At 64.1% G+C, this 21188-nt stretch overlaps 2 protein-coding genes across 2 annotated transcripts in view; one reads left to right on the forward strand and one right to left on the reverse strand.

Moving 5' to 3' along the window:
• PIK3R5 (phosphoinositide-3-kinase regulatory subunit 5) overlaps positions 1-849 on the reverse strand; it is a 34247-nt gene extending 33398 nt beyond the window's left edge. Inside the window, exon 1 of the mRNA XM_077787314.1 lies at positions 783-849. The gene's annotated coding sequence lies outside the window, so the exon portion shown is untranslated. The remainder of the gene's footprint in view (positions 1-782) is intronic.
• Positions 850-13109: 12260 nt separating this feature from the next.
• Positions 13110-21188, forward strand: part of NTN1 (netrin 1) — a 73904-nt gene continuing 65825 nt past the window's right edge. The window contains exon 1 of the mRNA XM_021539076.2: positions 13110-14174. Within this exon, the coding sequence (XP_021394751.1) occupies positions 13151-14174 (1024 nt within the window). The 5' untranslated portion in view covers positions 13110-13150. The remainder of the gene's footprint in view (positions 14175-21188) is intronic.

The following is a 21188-nucleotide window of genomic DNA, read 5'->3' on the forward strand; positions in this document are numbered from 1 at the left end:
AGCGGCCGGGCTGGGTCGCGGCCGCCCCGCCAGCAGCCCTGCCGAAACTGCGGGCGGGCACCGGAGAGCCCCCGGCACTTCCCGGGGACCCGCCGCGGCACGGTGGTCCCCTGGGGCGGGCAGGGCCCCGCACCTGGCCCCGAGCAGCCCGAAATGAGTCACAGGAGCCGGGCCGTCCCCGCCCGAGGGGTGACACCGGCTCCCCCCGGCCAGGCACGGCCCCCACGGGCTGCAGGGGCACCCCGGGGAGACGCGGGGCCGGGGGGCGCCTTCCCAGGGTGCAAGAGAAACCCCCGCCCGGGCAGTGACACCCGCTGGGGGGCTCAAGAGGAAGCCCCCAGTTACAGGCGACCCCCGCATGCCGCCGGTCCCCGTCCCCCTCCTTCACCCCACTTACAGCGAGCCCCGCAAACGGCACTGCCCCCTCCGGGCACGGCGGTGCCCCGTGCACCACCGCCCAACCCACGGGCTTCACGGACACCGAGAACACAAGGGAGCTCTTCCTCCACGTGCACGGGTGTACGGTCCCCCCGTCTCAGTCACCCCGGGCTTGGTGCGTGCCCGGTCCCGGTCCCAGGGACGCCCCGGGCTCGGTGCGTGCCCGGTCCCGGTCCCGGTCCCAGGGACGCCCCGGGCTCGGTGCGTGCCCGGTCCCGGTCCCAGGGACACCCCGGGCTCGGTGCGTGCCCGGTCCCCCCGCCCCGGTCCCGGTCCCGGTCCCAGGGACACCCCGGGCTCGGTGCGTGCCCGGTCCCCCGTCCCGGTCCTCCCGGCTCTCCCACCTGCGGGGCGGCTGCCGCCGGGGCTCCGTGCCCATCCTCGCCGGCCCCGCCGGGCTCTCGCCGGGCTCCGCTCCGCGCCGGGCGGCACCGGCGGCACCGGGCGGGCGGGGCTGGCGGCGGGTCCGCCCCGCACACGTGCGCGGCCCGCCCCGCCCGGCCTGCCCCGGCACCTGCCCCCGCTTCCTCCGCGCAGGCAGCCCTCCGTCCTCCACCCAGCCGTCCCTCTGCTCCCGCCGCGCCGCCAGCGCCCTGACGTTCACCCAGCCACTCATCCATCCATGGATCCCCCGTCCGTGCATCCATGGACCCATCTGTGGCACCACCACCTTCCCTTCCGCCCTGCACGCTTCCATTACCCACCCCTCCTTCTATCCCTTGCTCCTGCCACTCTGCCCCTCATCCATCCCTTCATTCAGCACCATCCTGCTCTTCATCCATCTGCCCTTCCCTCCATCGGTCTCTCCTTCTTTCCATCCATCCACCCATGCACCTTTCCAACGCTTCACCTGCCACTCCATCCATCCATCCATCCATCCATCCATCCATCCATCCATCCATCCATCCATCCATCCATCCCTGCGCTTGGGGCTCGAGGCTGGATCCTGCCTGGCCAGTGCCGAGGGCAGGAGTCCGGATTCCGACTTGTGGAAGAGAGTGACCACTGCTGCTGCTGCTCCGAGAGTCAAAACCTGCTCAGGGGCCAAAACAGCTGTGGGTTCCGCAGTGAAATTCCAGTGAATTTTAAAAAAAGCCAAGCCAGTCAGAGCCGAAATCCCCTTTCATTGGTGGCCCATGGAGACAAACGCCTGCTGTGCAAAGCACGTGGGACAAGTGCCCTGGGTGCTGCGTCACCTGCGCCAGGTGGAACCCTCAGGGGGGGACGTGGGCTCGGCCCTCGCCAGCCGAGCGGCCACCAGCAGTTCAGAAGAAATCCCGAGGCAGCAAAAATAGCGGGACAGGGCAGGTCAGGTGGCGATGTCACCGTGCCCCTGCCCCAAGGCTGGGAAACAGCCAAGTGCTCGGGCAGAGCTTTGTGTCGCAGCTCCTCTCTGGATGCCAGTCTGGGATGCCAGTCGGACCTTTCCCACCCCTCCTGCCCATTCCCACCTCCCCAGCTCAGACCCAGCATCTCAGGCAGATCCCCGAGCTGGAGGAACTGGGAGTTGTCTGGAGGGCCAAAGGTGCAGGGGCCAAACTGCTCTGGCTGCTGGGGCTGCACCGTGTCCCCTCCTGTCCCCTGCTGTCCCCTCCCGTCCCCTCCCTCCCCACCTGAGGCTCCGGAGGGGGCCGGGGCAGCGGAGGAAGTTCCCAAACACGGGCTGGGGGGGCTCGCGGCGGCGGAAGGAAGCGGGGGAGGGCAGGGAGGGGCCGTGCCGGGGCTGCAGCGGTGACAAACAGCGCCCGGGGCCACCAGGCACATCCCAGCTCCCTTTCTGCCCCTGGAGCTGCTGGCCAGCCCCAGCAGGAGGAGGAAGCTGAGGCTGTGCTCTGATGAGCTCATTTAGACCTCTGGGTGCTCTGAAGTTCTCTTTGACCCCAGAGTCAAAGAATGGGCTGGGTTGGAAAGGACCCTGAAGGTGATCTTGTCCCACACTGCTGCAGGTGAAGGGACACCTTTAACTGGACAAGGTGCTCCAAGTCCCACCCAGCCTGGCCTTGGACACCGAAGTTCACCTCGCACTGAAGCTCAGTTCATCAGTCTCGTTCCCTTTCCTCTCTGCTCCACACCCAGACACACTCCCTGAAACAGCAACTCCAACCCAGCCCCACACTGGGAATCGAGCATCTCAGCCCCCCAAAAGTGCCATGAAGTCAGCAGCTCTGCACTCAGGCCAAGTTCTGCAGCCAGCACATCACCCTGGGTTGCCAGCACATCTCCCTGGGGTGCTGCTGCTGCTGCCCAGAGCGAGGGTCTCCAGCAGCTTTGGACGGCTGATCCTGTCCTTACACAGCCCCGAGGCTGCTGCTGGGGCCGCAGCGGCTCCAGGCGAGCCCGTGGCTCCCTGTCCCCGAGCCGCACAGGAGCGGGGCATCCCCGCCCGGCAGAGCCGCTCCGCAGCCTCCCCCACCGCCCGTCCCTCGCAGGGAAGGGGAAGCAGCGTTCTGAAAAGGGAACCTTCGTGTCTCTGGTTTTCCCCACAGCTTGTGTTTTTCATTTCTCAGAGCACATTCAGAGGATCCTGACAGGCTCTTTCTCAGCCCTTGGGAAATGAAACCGGGGCAGAGCCCTCGCTGCGGGCAGGTCTGACACCAGACCTTCCCCTTCCACCTCCCATGGAGGAGGAGAAACAACTTTATGTGACCCAGCCTGTTGAGGTGTCAGAGGTTTTCTGGCCGGTTCTGGCCTGGGAGGGCTCCAGAGCTGTCCCACTTTTAGCAGATGAGTCTGATCTGCCCTGAGCTGGCACTCCCAGCTCAGCCCCGGCTCCGGGCGGCGCTCAGGCCAAGCTGGAGCCCTCTCCTCGCTGCTCAGAGCTCCCTGCCCTGCAGCACGGGATTCCTGTCCCCGGGAAGGGGCAGAGCGCGGGGAAGAGCCGGGCCGGGAGCGGTTGCCCGTGGGCTGAGGTTTCCACCCTGTGTCCTGCCGGAGAACTGCACTGATGGAGCGGTTCAGCATCCCCCGGGGTGCAGCTCAGCCGGGCAATGAACCCCTGGAAAACACTGTGCCTCCGGCAGCCCCCCCGGGCCAGCCCGGAGCAGGGGCGATGTGAGGGTGCTGAAATTCCGGGGCTCCCGTGCTACCTGCGGCTCTGGTGAGCCTCAGCCCTCTGCCTCAGGCACCTCAGAGTCTCCAGAGCCATGAACCTTTCCTTCCCAGAGCAGCACAGCTCCTGGTGAGGTCCTGAGCAATCGAACCGGGCTCTGGGAGCTCACTCTGGGCACTGCCAGCTCAGCGGTGCCCACAACAGGACTCGCTCCAGCTCCTGACAGCACTGAAGAAATCTGGGCAAAAAGGAATAAATCTGGGCCATCCCTGGAGCTGGCTGCACGCTGGGCCTGTGCTGGGCTACCCCAGGCCTGGGGACAGCTGGACACGTCCCTGGGCAGCCACACAGCCAGAGGTGGAGGTGCAACACGCCAGGCTGAGAGGCCAGAGCAGCTGCGGTCTGTTCTCCTCCCCGGGGCACGCCCGGCCGAGTCCCACCCCCTCCCTGCCACTGCCCCTCCACTTTTGGGCACATATTTTGTGATGGCCAAGGCGTAAATGAGGTGTAAATCTGAAAATCTGAGTGGAAACCAGAGTCCTGCACCCCTCAGGAGCTGGGCTCCGCCTTCCCAAATGCAGGGGCTGAAATACTTCAGCGAGGGACATCCCAGAGGAGCAAGGGACAGCCAGGATCCTCAGCTGGGACGCCTGGGGCTGCTCGGCCTCTCGGGAGGCTTTGCTCCCAAATGCTGCTGCAGCAGGAGGGGCCAGGTCCAGGAAAACGAGGAAGGGGATCCCGTTCCGGCCCCGTGCCCCCGAAACGACCCCATCCCATCCCCATCCCATCCCCATCCCATCCCCATCCCCATCCCATCCCCATCCCCATCCCATCCCATCCCCATCCCCATCCCATCCCCATCCCCATCCCCATCCCATCCCCATCCCATCCCCATCCCCATCCCCATCCCCATCCCCATCCCATCCCATCCCATCCCCAGCCCCATCCCATCCCCATCCCCATCCCATCCCCATCCCCATCCCCATCCCATCCCCATCCCCATCCCCATCCCCATCCCATCCCCATCCCCAGCCCCATCCCATCCCATCCCCATCCCCATCCCCATCCCATCCCCATCCCCATCCCCATCCCATCCCCATCCCCATCCCCATCCCCATCCCATCCCCATCCCCAGCCCCATCCCATCCCCATCCCCATCCCATCCCCATCCCATCCCCATCCCATCCCCATCCCCATCCCCATCCCCATCCCCATCCCCATCCCATCCCCATCCCCAGCCCCATCCCATCCCCATCCCATCCCATCCCCATCCCATCCCCATCCCATCCCCATCCCAGCCCCATCCCATCCCCATCCCATCCCCATCCCCATCCCATCCCCATCCCATCCCCATCCCAGCCCCATCCCATCCCATCCCCATCCCATCCCCATCCCCATCCCCATCCCATCCCCATCCCATCCCCAGCCCCATCCCCAGCCCCATCCCATCCCCATCCCATCCCCATCCCCATCCCCATCCCCATCCCCAGCCCCATCCCGGGCTGGGCTCGGCGCTGGGACCCCAGCAGATGGCAGCAGGGCCTCAGGGTGAGCTCCTACGGAGCCTTTCTTTCCGCCGATTTCCTTTTTCCCCGGCTTGCTTTAAATAAGAGCGATCACCCCGTGCAAATCCACTGCAGATGCAGCTTGGGATAAACTGGACCGGGAGAGGGACATTTGCCCTGCTCCTTACCCTGCTGACAAACTCGCCGTCCTCGGCAGGCACCCGAATGCTGTGCCCACACTGCCCTCAGGAGAAAATGGGGTTTGTGGACAGGATTTAAGGGAAAAGTGGGATAAAGATCTCACCCGAGACAAGCAAAAGAGGCTGGAAGCAGGACAGAACCGGGCTGGAGCGGCCCGCCCTCAATCCTCTTTTGGGGGCAGGACAAGGGGAGGTGCCCAGGTGGTTCTGAGGTGCCCAGATGGGCACAGGTGGTCCTGAGTGAGACCCGCAGCCGCCCCTGGCTGAGGTTGGGAGCTGCCTTTCCTGCCGCGGACAGCGAAGAGCTTTACCAAGGGTGCGAGCATCACTCTGCTCAATGTCCGGGGAAACTGAGGCTGACCCGGAGCGCTCCATTCGCCTTCTCCCACCACCGCCTCCATCCCCGCCCCTCCGTGCCCCACTGCGCTCTCCTCCGGCACTGCGGGGCTCGGGCACGCCGGGATCCCGGGAGAGGCACGGGAAGGTTCCTGTGGCCGCAGGGGTGGCTCTGCATGAAGCCAGCCCTGGCACGGACCGGGATGGGGGCTCCGTGTCCCGGGAGGGGCACGGGAAGGTTCCTGTGGCCCCATCCCCGAAGCCCCGGCCGGAGCCGCTCCCGCCGCCTCTTCCCGGAGCCACTCGAGGGCCACTTCATCCCCGCCTAATGCATTCTTAATTATAATTAGGTTCGGATGGCTGCCAAAAGGAGCCCGAACGCTGCGGAGCGCCCTGGGGAAGGTCCTGGAAAGGCGGCAGGGCTCTGCTCGGGGCTGGGCAGGGCTCGCTCCCAGCACCCCTGATTTTGGGGTGCCAGCGCTCGCCGTGCCCTGTCTGGTGCCAGAGGACACCTCCCTTAAGGAGGATGCGAACCCAAAGCCTGGATGGGGCTGCTGCTCGGCCCCTCTGCCCTGCCCCAGCTTTGCTGGCTCCAGCCCTACAAATCCCCCACTCCTTCCCTCAGGGAACGGGATGCTTTCTGCAATACATTTCTTTTTATTACTTCTAAACAAAGAAAGCAACAAAACGGCCCCTTCATCTGCCGTGCTGAGGCAGAGCCTGCCCCGGGACTGCCCCAGCTGCAGGCGGAGCTGGTCCCACGAGCCGCTGTCACTGCAGAGGGAATGCCGGAGAAGAAAGAGTTCATCGTCTGGCAAAGGGAGATGGAGGCTCTGGGGTCCGCGTTTCAACCATCCTGCTCCTTAGGTAGCCGAAACCCAGCCAGCCCTGCCTGCCCTGGCCCCGGCCTCTGCCACACTCCCTCCTCTCCCCTGGAAGCCCAGCCCAGGTTCCACCTTTACCTTACACCAGATTAAGGAGCTCGAATTCCTTTCACAGGGCAGGAACACTCCCGCTAAGATCAGGGTCTCAGCTCCACGACCTTCCACAGGTCCCGTACAAAACTGTGATCGAGACAGAAAATCTCTGCACGGGCCAATTTCTTATGCCAGAGCCAAAAATCTCCAACATGGAGTGACACCAGTGATGTTCACTGTGCCCAGAAACAATTCTGAAATGCGGGTGAGGAACAATCTCTGCTCCATTTCATTATTTTAAGGGAATATTGCTATTTTAGAGGGCCGGGGGGCAGTGCTCAGTGCACCGCTGGGGTGCCGTGTCCTGCCTCTCCCTCTGCTCGCACCTCCGGCCTCTCCAGCTTCATTCCCCAGCCCCGCAGCGCTCGCTGGAGCCGCCGCTCACACTTCTCTGAGCAACCCAAGGCCCGAAGGGCTCGGTTTTCCCGGAGTAACAGCGGGCTGGGATCAGGAGGGAAGGGCTTTGCTCGCTGTCACCCGCCCCGGCAGGCCCAGGTGTGGGTGGCTCTCACTCAGGGCAGGTTTTCTCCCGGGAGCAGTCACGGTGCCCGGCGCTCCCGAGCTGTGTCCGGCAGTGCCGGGGGAGTGAAGGGGCAGCCGGCTGGGGACACCAAACTCGTGTGCAAAATGCGGTGTGGGCTCAGAGCCGACTGCTTTGGGACAGGGATGCCCAGAGTCCCCAAAAGCCGTCATGGCACCGCGGCTGGGTGGTCTCCTGGGTTTCGGTGGTGGGGATTTGTGAATTGCTCTGGTGCCCCTCTGTCAGGCAGACCCACAAATACTGCACATAAAGGGAAAAGTCCTAAACTGTGGAGCAGGAAGCCCTGTGCAAGGGGTGGAGTTGCTTCAGGTGCCCTGAGATCCAGAGATGCAGAGTGGCACCAAAACCTCAGTGAAATGTCTCTGAATCAAACATTTCACTGAATAAACTGAATGTCCCCATCCCCTCCTCTCCACACATATCCCCAGCAATATTTATACAGAAATCTGCCTCCTCCAAGCCTGTTTCCTTCACCCCACGTCTCCCACGCCTCAGAGTCCTGCAGAGTCCTGCAGCTCCCTGAAATCGGGGCACAGAGACACGCAGGGATATTCCCTCCATCAGTGCAGGGACGTTTCTCCGGCTGTGCCGGGACATTCGCAGTGGCTGAGCTCCCCGCTCGGGTATTTCTGTGCCCTGGAGCTCCGGACATTGCTGTGAGGTCACCAAGTCCCTCTTGTCCCACTCCTGTACTGCATTGCTCAGAACAGAAATTTGGATTGGAAACAGCTTCCAAATGTCAGGTAGCGTTGTTCGGGGCACAGGAAGAGCCGGGCTCTTGAGGGTCCGTTCTGTTCGGAGCCCGTTTTTCCCTGGGTGAGCCCCGGCAGCGTTTCCCAGCCTCAGCTGGGTTTGCGCCGTGCTCCATCTGCACCCATCCAAACGAAGCCGTTGTTTCCGTAGGGAAGCACACAAAGAAATCAAAGGGTTTGACAACCCAGAAGCGCCCCAGTTTTCCGGGGGATATCTGGGAGCCGCGGCGCTGCAGCGGCTGAATCCACCTGCGGGCTGCCGGCAGCGCTGAGCCGCTCCGGGCGAGCCTGGCTCCTGCTCCCCTGGCTGCCGCCTGTCCCGCAGCTCTGCTGCAAATAAATCAAATATTACTCACTGAGCTTCCCAGCCCGCCTGCCCGAAAGAAAACATTTTGCAAGAGGAAATATAGTATTCCGGAGGCTTATCTCACTTGGTGGCAATTGTGGGTGTATAATTGAAAACCGAGTTGATCATTAGAGGTTCACAGAGATGCTGAATAGCCCAGTGTTCGGTGGTCTCTGCCAGCCACGGCCAATTTACATTAAAGGCTTGATTCCTTCTCCAGCCCACTTCTCAGCCCCTGGGAAATCTCCTTGGTGCTTATTCCTCGTTTGCAAGGAAAAGCCTTGCCTGGCTCCGCTGTCGTTGCTGCTCAGGCTGAGCCGGGATGTCCCTCACTGACCGTGGGCATTGGCAGAGGATTCTGCATCAGCCCCAAAATTGTCCAACACTGAGTCAGGCTTGACCCGCCGTTCCCTAAACGATTACTTTTAAATGTAAAATTCCTTCCTTTTTTTTTTTTTTTTTTTCCCCTTTTTTTCCTATGAATGAGAGGAGCCAGAGGTGTGGTCTCCCGGGAACTGAAGAGAAAACTGGATTAGGGGCCAAGCAGATACAAAGCGATCGGGGAAATTACACTTGTTTGGGAGCAAAGCGTAAATATTAGAGCGACAATAATAACAATAACTGCCTGCCGGGAGCCACAGAGCTTTAGGGCGGAGGATTAAATGTCATGTGCAAATGTTGTCATCTGTGCTGGCAGAGAGACATCAGTCCGGGAAGAGCCAGCGGTGCCTTCTTCCCTAATTCCCTTGGAACCGGCCTTACCCCCTTTCTCCGCGGTGTTCCTATGACCCTCCGAGCCAAGCAACGCGAACCAAGTTATGGATCGGCATCCCTGCACAATCCCTCGCCCTCCCTCTTCTCTCTCTCATGGCAAAGAAGCGACCGCTGATCATTTTCGCCTGCCCGAGCCGGCCCTTCGGGAATTTGGGAATGCTCCGGGCTCGCTCCGCGGCGGCTCCGCTGCTGATAAAGCTCCGCAAACGGGCTGGGGACAGCGGGGCTGCTCCTCCCCGCGCTGCGGGACCGGAGAGTCCCTGGGACGGGGAGTGCCGGGGGTCCGCCGGGCCCGTGAGCGGCACAAGCGGCCTCGGCCGAGCCGCGGCCCCGGTTCAGCCCCGCGCCGAGCCCCGCCGGAGCCGGAGCCGGGGAACCGGAGCGGGACCCGCGGCCTCTCCTCGGTGCTCCGCCCGGCTCCGGCCGCCGCTGCCCCCGCGCCTGCGGAGCGAAGTTCGGGGGGTTGGAGGCGAGCAGCCCCGGCCGCCCGCCGTGCCCGTGTTTCAAAGATCGCGGAGATATTTTCACACCTCAAACCGCCGCCCCCCTCTCCCCTCCAGCCCCCATCGCCTTGATTTAGCCCTTGGTAATTAATTTGGCATTTCAGAATAGCTACTGGGGTGGATAATGGCCTCATTCATCTCCCCAGCCTAATCTGAACAGAATCTGGAAGAAAAGCTTTCAGAAAGACAGAAACTGCCATTCGGCAACCGCTCAAAAGAACTGTCACTCCAGGGGAATAAATCGCTCCTGATTATTTCAACCCGGGTCTTCTCTGCTTTTCCAGCCGCTGCCGGTCCCGCCGGGGAACGGCCCCCCGAGAGCCGAGGAGGAGAAGAGCCGCTCGGGCTTTCCCCCTCCCTTCTCCGAGCCCGAGCGGTGCAGGGGGAGGTGGGCGAGGAGCAGCGCATTGTTCCCGGCGGGGAGGACGAGCTCCGGCACCCGAAGCCATTTGACTTTTAAAACAGGCTCCGAGCGCCGGGGCCGCCTTTCCCGCTGTCCCCGGTGCGGCTGAAATCAAGCCCGTGCCGGTTCTCCGTCCCGGGGGCTTCTCCCGGCCCAAACGCGGGGGAACGGGGACGCTCCGCTCTGCCCCGGCCCGGCTCGGCCCGGCCCGGCCCGGCCGCGCTCCCGGGCAGGGACCGGGCGAGCGGAGACGAAGCTCCGGTGTGGTCCCAGCCGTGCTTCGTTCCCGGTGCAGGCAGCGGAGATGCTCCGGCGCTGGTACCGGAGATGTTTCGGCATCTCACCGGGGCTGACTTCGGCAAGGATCCGTCCCCTCCCCAGGCAGGGCAGGGCCGGGGCTGGCTGGTGCTTCATGACAGGAAAATCAAATTCGAGGAGGGGGGCGATCCGTGGAGGGCACGGGCTGGTTCCCGAGCATCCCCCGTTCCACCCGCCCGGGACGGCCCCGGAAGGGCCCGGCAGACTCGGGCCCGGGCCCGGCGAGCTGCGCCTCGGTCCCCGGAGCTGCTTACACGAATTTAATAGCTCGAGGGCGAGGTAATTAGAGGAGAAAGCCTCAGTAAATCACGTTAATGACCGCAAGAGCCATTAAAAACCCCGGGGGTTGTGAAACACCGAATAAATCCAGCGAGAAGGGCAGGCGGGAGGCGAGAGCCGCAGCCCCGGGAAGGCCGGTGGGCAGCGCGGAGCCCCGCGCTCGGCAGCGCCGGGAGGTTGTTAAATTAACACCCTGCTAATGGGATTAGGCAGCACCTCGGCTTTGCGGGGAGTTCCGCGGGGCCAAGCTTTCTGACATTCACCCCAATTTTTGCTGTGAGGCGGTGAAGGACCGTGCGGGCTTTGAGGGGTCACCAGGCGGATCCTAAAGGAGCGCTGACATTTCAGCCCTGCCCTGCGCGCTGGGGGCATTCCCTGGCCGTGGTCGGGCCGGCGAGAGGGTCCGGGAGCGCCCGGAGCACCCGGAGCCAGACCCGCATCTTTCCCCGGCAGCGGCATCTGCTGCGCCCGAGCCGTGCCCGGTCCCGTCCCTGCGCCTCCCCGGCACAGCCCGGGCACGGAACCCGCGGCGGCCGCTGGTCCCGGGCACGCGTGGCCGAAGGAAAAGCGCCGGGCGAGCAAAGCGGGGAATGGCAAACGCCGAGCGGAGGCGCTGGTGGAGGCACCTGCAGGGCTCTGAGGGTCCGAACCTGGGGCTCCGGGCTGGGCATTCCCATCCCTGCGGAGAGCCCGCACGGCCGGCGATATCCCGGGGCTTCCCGCAGCCCTGTCCCGGCCTGGCCCCACGGTCCGGGACATCTTAGCCTAAATTATCCCACTCCCTCCTTGAGGTGCCCTCCCAGAGCTGGATGGGAGCACACACCCCCATCGCAGCTCTGCAAATAGAGCCGCGATCCTTGAGTGGGGTTAAAACTTTCTCCGGGGCTGGGGGATGCCGGGACTGTCCGGAGTGTCCCGGACTGCGGCCGGGTCCCGGTGGCTCGGTGGGAGCAGGGGACCGGACCTCCCCCAGCCCGGGCCGGCTCATCCCCATCCGCGCACTCCCCTCCCCTGCCCCGGCCATGGGGGGCTCCGGCAGCGGCCCGGAGGGGCCCATTCCCGGGGATGAGTTAACAAATCCCGGGAGCGGCGGGGCTGGGGGGCGGCTGGGGGTCCGGGGGGAGCGATGGGGGCAGGGAGGCTGCGGAGCCCCGCTGCCCTGCAGGGAAGGCGGTTGCATTGCCAAAGACGCCCCGCTGGGCTAGCAGACCCGGGAGCAGATTAATCAGGCACTAATTCAATTTACAACAACCACTTTTATTCAGCTCGGTGGCAAGGAATTCAAAGCGCGGAGAGGGGCGGGAGGAGAGGAGGGGGCGGAGGCCGGCCCGGGGCTCGCCGCTGCCCGGGCAGCCCCCGCCGCCTCGGGCCGGGCTCTCCGGGGAGGGGACCGCGCCGCCGTGCCAGGGCCCGGCCGCTTGAGTGACACGGCGTGGGCAGCGCTCCGAGAGAGGGCACCTCCGTTGGAAAAATAAAAGTGCCCTTTTAATCAAAGAGGGAGGGAAGGGGGGCGAGCGGGGCGGCCGGGAGCCGAGGCAGGGAAACGCCGCTCCCGCCCGGGACCGTCTCTCCGGGGTGTCGGTGCCGTCCCCGGGGCTGTGCCCGGCCGGGATCGCAGCGGCAGGAGCGGAGCCCGAGTGGGTCCGGGGGGCAGCGGCCGTCGGGGGCGGCCCCTCGGCACCGGGGGTCCGCCGGTGGGTGGGAAGGGGAGAGCGGGGCTGGGCCACGGCCCGGTGTGGGACAAGTGCCGCCCTTTAACCCCTTCCTCGCCTTAACGGGAGAGCAGACAAACTGCAGAGCGAGGTGGGGGCGGCAAGAGGCGCCGCGCAGCCCCTTGTGCCCCGTCTGTCCGGGCGCTGTGATAGAGACACTGCCCCTCTTCCCCGAGATCTGTCTCCTAAAACCACCTGCCGAATGTCGCCAGGCCGGGCAGTTCCCGTGCTGTTTCCCCCCATTACACTTCCCCGGCACCGGGTTCTCTGTCCCAGGGCTGCGGGAGCCCCCTCGGGGCCGTGTCCTTTCCGATCCAGCTGAGGGGTCGGTCCCTGTCTGGCCCGGAGGGCAGGCGAGGCCAGCAGGGACCAGGTGGGACATGTCCCCGTCCTGATCCCCCCGCTGTCCCCACAGGTGGGCGTGGGGCTCCTCCCGGCCGCTTCCCCCCTTCCCGCTCCACGCCCACGAGCATCCCCGGCTGCAGGGTGCGGGGCCCGGCTCCCGTAGCCCCGTCGGGGGCACGGGGTGCGGCGGGAGGACGAGGGTCCTCGCCCGGCTCCTCGGGCGGCCCGGGAGCCCCGCGGCGGAGCTGGCGCCCATCACCGCGGTGTCGAGGCGGGCTCCGTCCCGCTCCCATCCCCCCCGCCCTCCCCGAGGCCTGTGCGCGTCTCTGGCTGAGCCGCCAGTGGATGTCGTTGTTCTGTTCCTTGAGCGCGATGTCACTCCTTTAGCATGACCTCAAACGCGGCGGGGGCTGGGACCGCCAGTCATTCTCCGTGCGAGGGCCGGGGCGGGAGGCAGGCGGGACCCAGCCCCGCCGCCAGCCCCACTTTTGTGGTGCCGCCGCCGTCGCGGTCTCCCCTTTCTCCGCGGGGCTGGCCGCGGGGCGGGCGATGCTCCGGGCTCCCTGAGCCGCCGCACCGCGTCCCCGGCCGAGGTGCCCCGCGGAGCGGCGCGGTCGAGCGGCGGCTCCCCGGTCTGCCCCGTGTCCCCACGCCGCGCGGAGGTCGCGCAGGATGCCGCGGAGGGGAGCGGAGGCGCCGCTGGCCCTGCTGCTGGCGGCGGCGTGGCTGGCGCAGCCCCTGCGCGGCGGCTACCACGGCGTGAACATGTTCGCCGTGCAGACCGCCCAGCCCGACCCCTGCTACGACGAGCACGGGCTGCCCCGCCGCTGCATCCCCGACTTCGTCAACTCGGCCTTCGGGAAGGAGGTGAAGGTGTCCAGCACCTGCGGGAAGCCGCCGTCGCGGTACTGCGTGGTGACGGAGAAGGGCGAGGAGCAGGTCCGCACCTGCCACCTCTGCAACGCCTCCGACCCCAAGCGCGCCCACCCGCCCTCCTTCCTCACCGACCTCAACAACCCGCACAACCTGACCTGCTGGCAGTCCGACAGCTACGTCCAGTACCCCCACAACGTCACCCTCACCCTGTCCCTCGGCAAGAAATTCGAGGTGACCTACGTCAGCCTGCAGTTCTGCTCGCCGCGCCCCGAGTCCATGGCCATCCACAAGTCCATGGACTACGGCAAGACCTGGGTGCCTTTCCAGTTCTACTCCACGCAGTGCCGCAAGATGTACAACAAGCCGAGCCGCGCCGCCATCACGAAGCAGAACGAGCAGGAGGCGGTGTGCACCGACTCGCACACCGACGTGCGGCCCCTCTCCGGCGGCCTCATCGCCTTCAGCACCCTGGACGGCCGCCCCACCGCCCACGACTTCGACAACTCGCCCGTGCTGCAGGACTGGGTGACGGCCACCGACATCAGGGTGACCTTCAGCCGCCTGCACACCTTCGGCGACGAGAGCGAGGACGACTCCGAGCTGGCCCGCGACTCCTACTTCTACGCCGTGTCCGACCTGCAGGTCGGCGGGCGCTGCAAGTGCAACGGGCACGCGTCGCGCTGCGTCCGGGACCGCGACGACAGCCTGGTGTGCGACTGCAAGCACAACACGGCCGGGCCCGAGTGCGACCGCTGCAAGCCCTTCCACTACGACCGGCCCTGGCAGCGAGCGACGGCCCGGGAGGCCAACGAGTGCGTGGGTGAGTCCCGGCCGCGGGCGCGGACACCGGCGCGGGCGGGAGGAGGACGGGGACGGGGCGCGGAGGTCCCGGAGGGGAGGCAGGGGGAGGGCAGAGCGAAGGAGCCGCGAAAGGCACGGGGACATCCAGGGACACGCCGAGCAGCGCGGGGACAGCCAGGGACACGGGGAGCCGTTCGGGGACACGCAGAGACGCGGAGAACGGGATAGAAGGAGGACGCTGAGGTACCGGAGAGCGTAGGGGTGAGGACGGGACACCGAGGGACCTCGGAGCGGGGATGTGAAGGCACCCGGGAGCGCAGGGGATGGGACACTGAGGCGCCCGGCAGCTCAAGGCAGGGGACACTGAGGTACTCGGGAGCCCGCTGGTGACAACACCGAGGGACCTCCAGGTGCAAAACGGCGGGCACGGGGAGCCTGGGACCACCGGGCAGGGCACAGGAATTTGGGGCAGGGGCTACCGAGAGCCGCAGGGGACGGGGACACCGGAGGCACCCGGCGGCGCGGGACGGGGCTAGCGGGGGACTCCGATGGGCAGAGCAACGGGAAGCTCGGAAACGCGAGGCAGGAAAAACCAAGGAGCTCGGGAGAGGGGATAAGGGGCATTCAGGATTCCGGGAAAACGCCGGTCGTGTCCGCAGGAACGCGCAGGGCCCTGGCCCGGGGGGGCCCGCGGCCCGGCTCCGGTCCGGGATCCCGGAGCTCGCCCGCAGCCCCGCTCTCTTCCCGGGACACGGCTCAGAGCCGCCACGAGCCCGGGAGGCGCCGCGAACGGCGGGACGGGGACCGGGGACCGGGACGGGGACCGGGACGGGCTCTGGCCCCTTCCGGAAGGGAAGGCGGCCGGGAGCAGGGCAGGGAAGCCGGGCAAAGCCTCCAGCTCCCGCCCCTGCATCCTCAGGAGCTGCGGGCGGCCCTGGGAGGCGGCGGCGGGGACTTGAAGGAGCCCCAGGGCCAAAAGAGAAGCGGGCAGCAGCCGGTTCGTTCCATCTCGAGCGAGAAACACGCGCCGTGCTGGCTGTGCCGGGCGGACAGAGTCCCCCTGTGCCTGTGCCGAGGTGGACAAGGGTTAAGGGTCCGGGCAGCTCTTCCCCGGGAGTCCCCGCACATCCCGCCGAGCGTTCCCTCCGATCTTCCACCCCCGCTTCCCAGCGGGATCCCCGCGGGCTGCCGCGCCTCTCCTCGCGGTTTAGGGGGCCGGGGCTCAGCCGTGCGCCCGTGGGGACCCGGCCCGGGTTGGGATGGCCCCGGCTGGGCTCCGCTCCCCGCACCGGGACCCCCCGGCCCCGCGGAGCGCAGCCCCGGCCCCGCCGCCGCCGCCGCCGCCGCCTTGTTTACACGGAAAACACGGCCCCGTCTTCCAAAATATTTGCAGCTCCGACTATAGGAAAAAACCCTCGCCGAGCGGCCAGCCTTGGCCGCCTTTTTTTTTTTTTTTTTTTTTTTTTCGTTTTATTTTGTTTTCTTTCCCTTCTTTTCATTTTTTTTATTTTTTTCCTCAAATCACAATCAGATGTGTGCTTTGCGGACAGCGCAATTTCTTCACCGGGGAGGCACGGCCAAGCCGGGTTATCTGGCGGGATAGGGGTCCGGTGGCACCGGGGCACACGCGGCGGCGGCTCCGGGGTCCCGGCGGCCTCGGGGCGATGCTCGGCCCCGCCGCGGAGCCCCCGCTGCCCCGGGACGGGGGAAGCGGCCGGGGGATGCCGCGTCCCGAGGGAGAGCGGCGGTGCCCCGAGGCTGCCGGGCTCGGCTCCGGCTTTGCTTTTCCGCCGTCCCGCGGCTCCCGCGGCCCGGAGCGCTCGGGTTCGGAGCTCCGCGTCTCGCTTACGTCCCAGCGCTGGCTCTTGCCCAGCGGCGGGGCCGGGGGGGCAGGAGGGGTCCGGCTCCCCCAGCCTCAGCCCCGCTCCCTGCCTGCAGGGTCACCGCTATCAGCGATGCCGTGAATTTTGGCGCGGTGACGAGGCGCTAGCGGACCCTCTGTCTACTCTGCAGGACCCCCAGACTCTCCTGAAAATGCTTCTATTCACTTATTGTGCTGGCGCCGTGCTCCTACCATCCTTCTCCCTTCCAGTGTATTTCCAATAAAAGGAAAGCAAGTTCCCAGTTTCCAGTAAAATATGTCACTTTTATGCCAGGCTTTGCATTTCAAACCATGTGCAGTCCTCGCCGCGTCAGACTTCTGCAAACGAAAATCGCTGTTTTTTCCTTTTCCACCGGCTTTGCTGGGAAACGAATGTTTTGCGAGGACGAAGCTACCGTAAAACAATTTTCCGCAGCCCAGTCCGGCTGCTCCTTCCCCGGGGCTGCACCTATCAGCCTGCAAAGCCCCGCGCTGCCCTGCCAAGCCCACACCGCCTGGAATAATCCCCGCAGATAAAGATCACAATAACCCCATTCAGCTCCCACCCACTCGCTCATGACCGTCGGCCCACCCTGGTTTCTCTCCCAAATCCCAGAGAAAGTCAGGCCGGGGGCAGCGCGGCCGCGGAGCCCGGGCAGGGCAGGGGCGAGCGGGCGCTGCTGCCGAGCTCCTCCGGCGCTGCGCGGGGACCGGAGCGGCCGGAGAGCTCCGGGGCATCAGCCAAACCGGCTGAATTTGCATCGAGTAGAGCTGGGAGAAACGGTTGCTTTTTTTTTTTTTTTTTTTTTTTTTTTCCCCACTGAATTTAATTTTTCCTTTCTAGAAAATCGTTGGGAGTTTTATTTTTATTTTTCTTTTCATCCAAAGAGGAAAAATTATAGAATGTGTCTGCTTTGCTTAAAAATTTGGGTGGTTTTTTGGTAAGGCCATTCCCCCTGCCAAAACTGAATCTTTGTTCCTATTCATGCTTATTTGGGGCTGAAAAAGAAATGCTCTGGAGTTTCTGACAGAAAGTCAAAATTTCCCATGGGAATGCTTTTTGTCAGCCAGATCAGATTTTTCTCTATAGCTCCTTGCGAGATCCCAGCACAGCACGTGGAGAGGACAGGGCTTGTCCCAAGGAGGTGTTCTCCAGGGATCTGCTCCTGCTGAGCTTTTCACAGCTTCAGGTTCCCATCAGCTTTACCTGGCAAGGAACTTATCCACGTAGAGCTTGGCCTTGGGTCCGGCTTTGGCCGGGCGCCTGGAGTGAGAGCTCCAGGGAGGACTCGGCTTGGAGAAGAGCTCGGAGGTCTGTTCTCCATCCTGCCTCTCTCCAGCGCCGCTGGGCTGGCTCTTTGCTCAGCACTGGTGCGGCCCAAGCCCCTTCTCCAGCCCAGCTTGTCCTGATGCAGCTTCCAGCTCCCCCAGGAGAGGAACTGCAGCTGGGAAAGGTCTGAGCTAAAACGCTGTCAGAGCTCAGCTGCTGGTGAGCTCGTGGGGACACAGGAAAACGCAGGCGGGGTCTTTGATCAGATTTAACGTCACTAAAATACCACAGGCACCACTCCACAATTTCTGCAGGGCCACGGTGTCATTCAGAGCGCAGGGACAAGCAGCCTCCCTTCACTTTGCACAGAGCACCTCTGCCTCTGCCTGGGATCAAGCAGCGCTGGCCAGGCGCAGGCTGCGTGCCCCGACAGGCACTGGGGGAATCCAGAGCCCATTCCAGAGGTGGCTCTGGAGCCCCCAGCTTTCCCCACGGAGCCAGGAGATGCTCCCACACCTGCACGTGTTCCTGGCGCAGCGCTGGCCGCAGGTGCCGGGCGCCGCTCGGAGTTTGGCCTCCGCGGTGCCTCCGGAGCGTTTAACAAAGCCGGGAGCGAGCGCAGGGGGAGCAAGGAAACACATTGTGCTCCAGATAGGGGATTTGGCACGGGCAGCGCGGGGAGCTGGTGTTGGACAGGCTCTGCTGCGCTGCTGAAAGGTTCCCAGGCTGGGATGTGTCTCATGTCAGAGCAATTTCTGAGCAAGTTCTTATTCAGCGGAAAGGAAACTGCTCCTCGGACGAGGAGCGCACCAGGAACTCTGAGAGAAGCGCCCACCAAACTCCCCCAAGGAAAAACTTCCTTCCAGTCAAACTCGGGCCTTTACCAGCTCCGTGGTGGTCCAGGGAGGCATTTGCAGGGCAGGGATTGCTAAAATAGCAAAGGGGCCCCTGCACCCTCATCACAGCCAGGCAAATCAGATCCTCCCACACAACCAGCTCCTCTCACTCTGCTCCCTCAGAGGACGGGAGGGATTTCATGCCAGGGAGTTCCTGGTGTGCCTTATTAAAATCAGGTGATCCCTTTCCTTTTTCCTGCATTAATCACCCCACCCCAAAAGCTTTCCCAGTTCCCACCCTGTAACCATTTTCCCCGGGCTGGCACAGTGGGATATTGGGGATGGATATTGGAGAGCCTCAGGAGATGATCCCTTCCCATTCTCCTTGGCCTCCAAATGGAGGAAGGGCTCAAGCTGGTGGTGGTTTGGCTTTGTCCTACTGGACAGTCCCTGCAGGAGCTGCTTGGGAGCCAGAGCCTCTCTGCAGGGTCCCAGCACCCCGAGCCAGGCAGAGCGGGAGCCGGGCGAGGCCTGGGCTGCAAACATCCATCCCTTCTTGCCTGGAGAAACAGCCACACACCCAGCCTGGGCAGAGGGCTCTGAGCAGGATCCCCAGGCTGCTCCTGCAGGAGCCCCAGGGTCCCACAGAGGGTCCCCTGGGTGTCAGAGCAGGATCCCCACAGTGAAACCTCCTTTGTCCACCCGAGGCAGGTGCTGGTGCCTGGATCTGGCAGCAGAACTCAGCTCTGCCTGTGGCTGGATCCAGCCAGGCTTCAGGATTTTGGAGCTGCTCTGTGCTGGTACCTCCTGATGACAACAGGAATGCTCATCATTTCTGATACCCAGGTTTATCTTGGGCCTCAATTTCCTTCATGGGAACAAAGGAAACTGCAGCCGGGGCAGCTCCAGCAGCAGCAGCTGGAGCAGGGCTGGACTCCTCGTGGCTCCGTGTCCATCCACGGAGCTGCAGGTCCGTCCTGCCCCGCCGGGTGCAGCTCCCAGGGCTGTGCTGGTGGGGAGGCACACGAGCAGGGGTGACTGTATCGCTGAGCAGATGGGTGCTCTAGCCATAGAAATTCGGGCCCAGGGGCTGCTGAGGCTCCCATTGGAGCCTCCCAAGGGAGCCTCGCATGGGCAGAGCTTTCTCACAGGCTTTTATTCTCAGGAAGCTTAAAGTTAAACTGATTTCCAACAGAAAGGTTTTTACACCAACAAACAAACAAACAAAAAAGCGCAGTTAAGGCTAAAACAAAGCCAGGCTTGGCACTCCGGGTTGGACACTTGCCTTCCCTTGAGCTTGTCCACGGCTAATCTCTGCCCTCCTCTTTCTGGGCCAAATCTTGTCATCCTTATTCAGCCTCGCTGTCCTCGCCTCGCAAACTCCCTGTGCCTGCCCGGGACGTGCTGCTCTCCAGGGATGGAGCAAAAAGCACCCGAGGGCTCTGGAATCCCCACTGCCTGTAAAAGCACTCCCAGGGTTCTGAGATTTCTGTCTGGGAATATGAATGTGTCTCTATATTCTTAATTTATCTCCCCTTCATCCTCAGGGATGGGAGGTGGATTTTTGTGGCCACAGAGGGTTGATGCCTTTTTGGCCCCAGAGCTCTCCTGACTCCCTTTTGTGACACCCAGCTTTTTGGTAGTGGGTTTGGAGGCTCTCGTGCTTTTTATGGGACTGCAGGATTTCATTCCAGGTAGCTCCTGGTGTCTCTTATTAAATTTAGGTGATTTCTTTTCTCTGCCCTGATTGATGGCCCACCTCGGAAGCCTTCACAGTTCTCATCCTGTCTGTGACCTCCCTGTGCTTGGGCTGTGCGAGCAGAGTTTTATTGAGGATTTTCTGGAGGATTTCAGGGTGCTGTGTTGAGTTTTTCCCCCACCAGTTCTGTGCTGGGGGACATCCAGGGCAAAGGAGATCATGGTGGGGACGGCAGGAGCAGCCTGGGCACCCACCTGGCACTGCAGGGGCTGTGGATCATCCAGCCACTTGTTGCCGTCAAGCAGCAGAAAACCCCAAAGCAGCCCCAGAACCCATCAGATCCCATATTTACGGTTTCCTGGGGAGCTCTGGCACAGCTGCCCGGAGCCAGGCCCGGGGCAGGGCTGCGTCCCAGCGCACGGTGAGGGGTTCACACGCTCAGCCGGCAGGATGGTTTATTTGCGGCACGTTCCTCATGGCACGGTCCCCCGTTCTGGGGAGGGAAGGGAGGGGATTTGCTGCCAGGGTCAGCCCGTGCGGAGGGCTCAGGGCCGGGCCCCAGGGCGCCTCCGGAGCGGCGGCCGCGCTTGGCCTCGGCCGCTGCCGCCAGCGGGGAACGTTTGCTCTGCATGGGCCGAGCTCCCGTGCCCGGCATCCCTGCCAGATCCCCGCTGCTCCCCGCGCGGGGCGGGCACGGCGGGGCGGGCACGGCTCGGCCTGGCACGGCTCAGCCTGGCATGGTCAGCCTGGCACGGTTCAGCTGCCTCTGCTGCCCCGCGGGACAGGGACAAGCGGGTCTGAACAGGGGACAAAGCACGGGACAGGGACAGGGACAGGGACAGGGACAGGGACAGGGACAGGCAGGCTCCGCAGCCGGGGCAATCCCGGCTCTGCCCGCTGCAGGCTCGCTCCATCCCCACTGACCACACTCCAAAGAGTCCGGGGAGCTGGGATGCGGCTGGCTGGAGTGACAGGCAGGCTTTTAAAAAGATATCTGTGTAATGGATTTCATTTATAAGGGGATTAGGATGCCCTGGGGACTGATAAGGAGACGGGGAGGCTTTTCCTGCTCTCAGCCAGGGCAGCTGGAGGCTCTGGGAGGCAGCGGAACGGGACTCGGCCGCTCCCGATCCGCCCAGGCAGCAGCAGAGGGAGCCGGGGCACGGAGGGGCTCAACCCTCCCAGAGCGGGGGTTTGCTTCAGGCTCAGCAGAAAACGGGGACTCGGTGTGGGGAGGGGAAATCCTGCCTTCTTTTGGGAGATACCAGAGGAGCGTTCTGAGCCGGGAGAGCGCGGGAATGGGAGAGGCTCGGCTCTGCTGGGAGATGGCTTTAGGGAAGAATTTTGTGCACTGCTGCTTTTAGTGG

The sequence above is a fragment of the Lonchura striata genome, chromosome 19, assembly GCF_046129695.1.
Source record: "Lonchura striata isolate bLonStr1 chromosome 19, bLonStr1.mat, whole genome shotgun sequence".
In the NCBI taxonomy this organism is placed as follows: domain Eukaryota; kingdom Metazoa; phylum Chordata; class Aves; order Passeriformes; family Estrildidae; genus Lonchura; species Lonchura striata.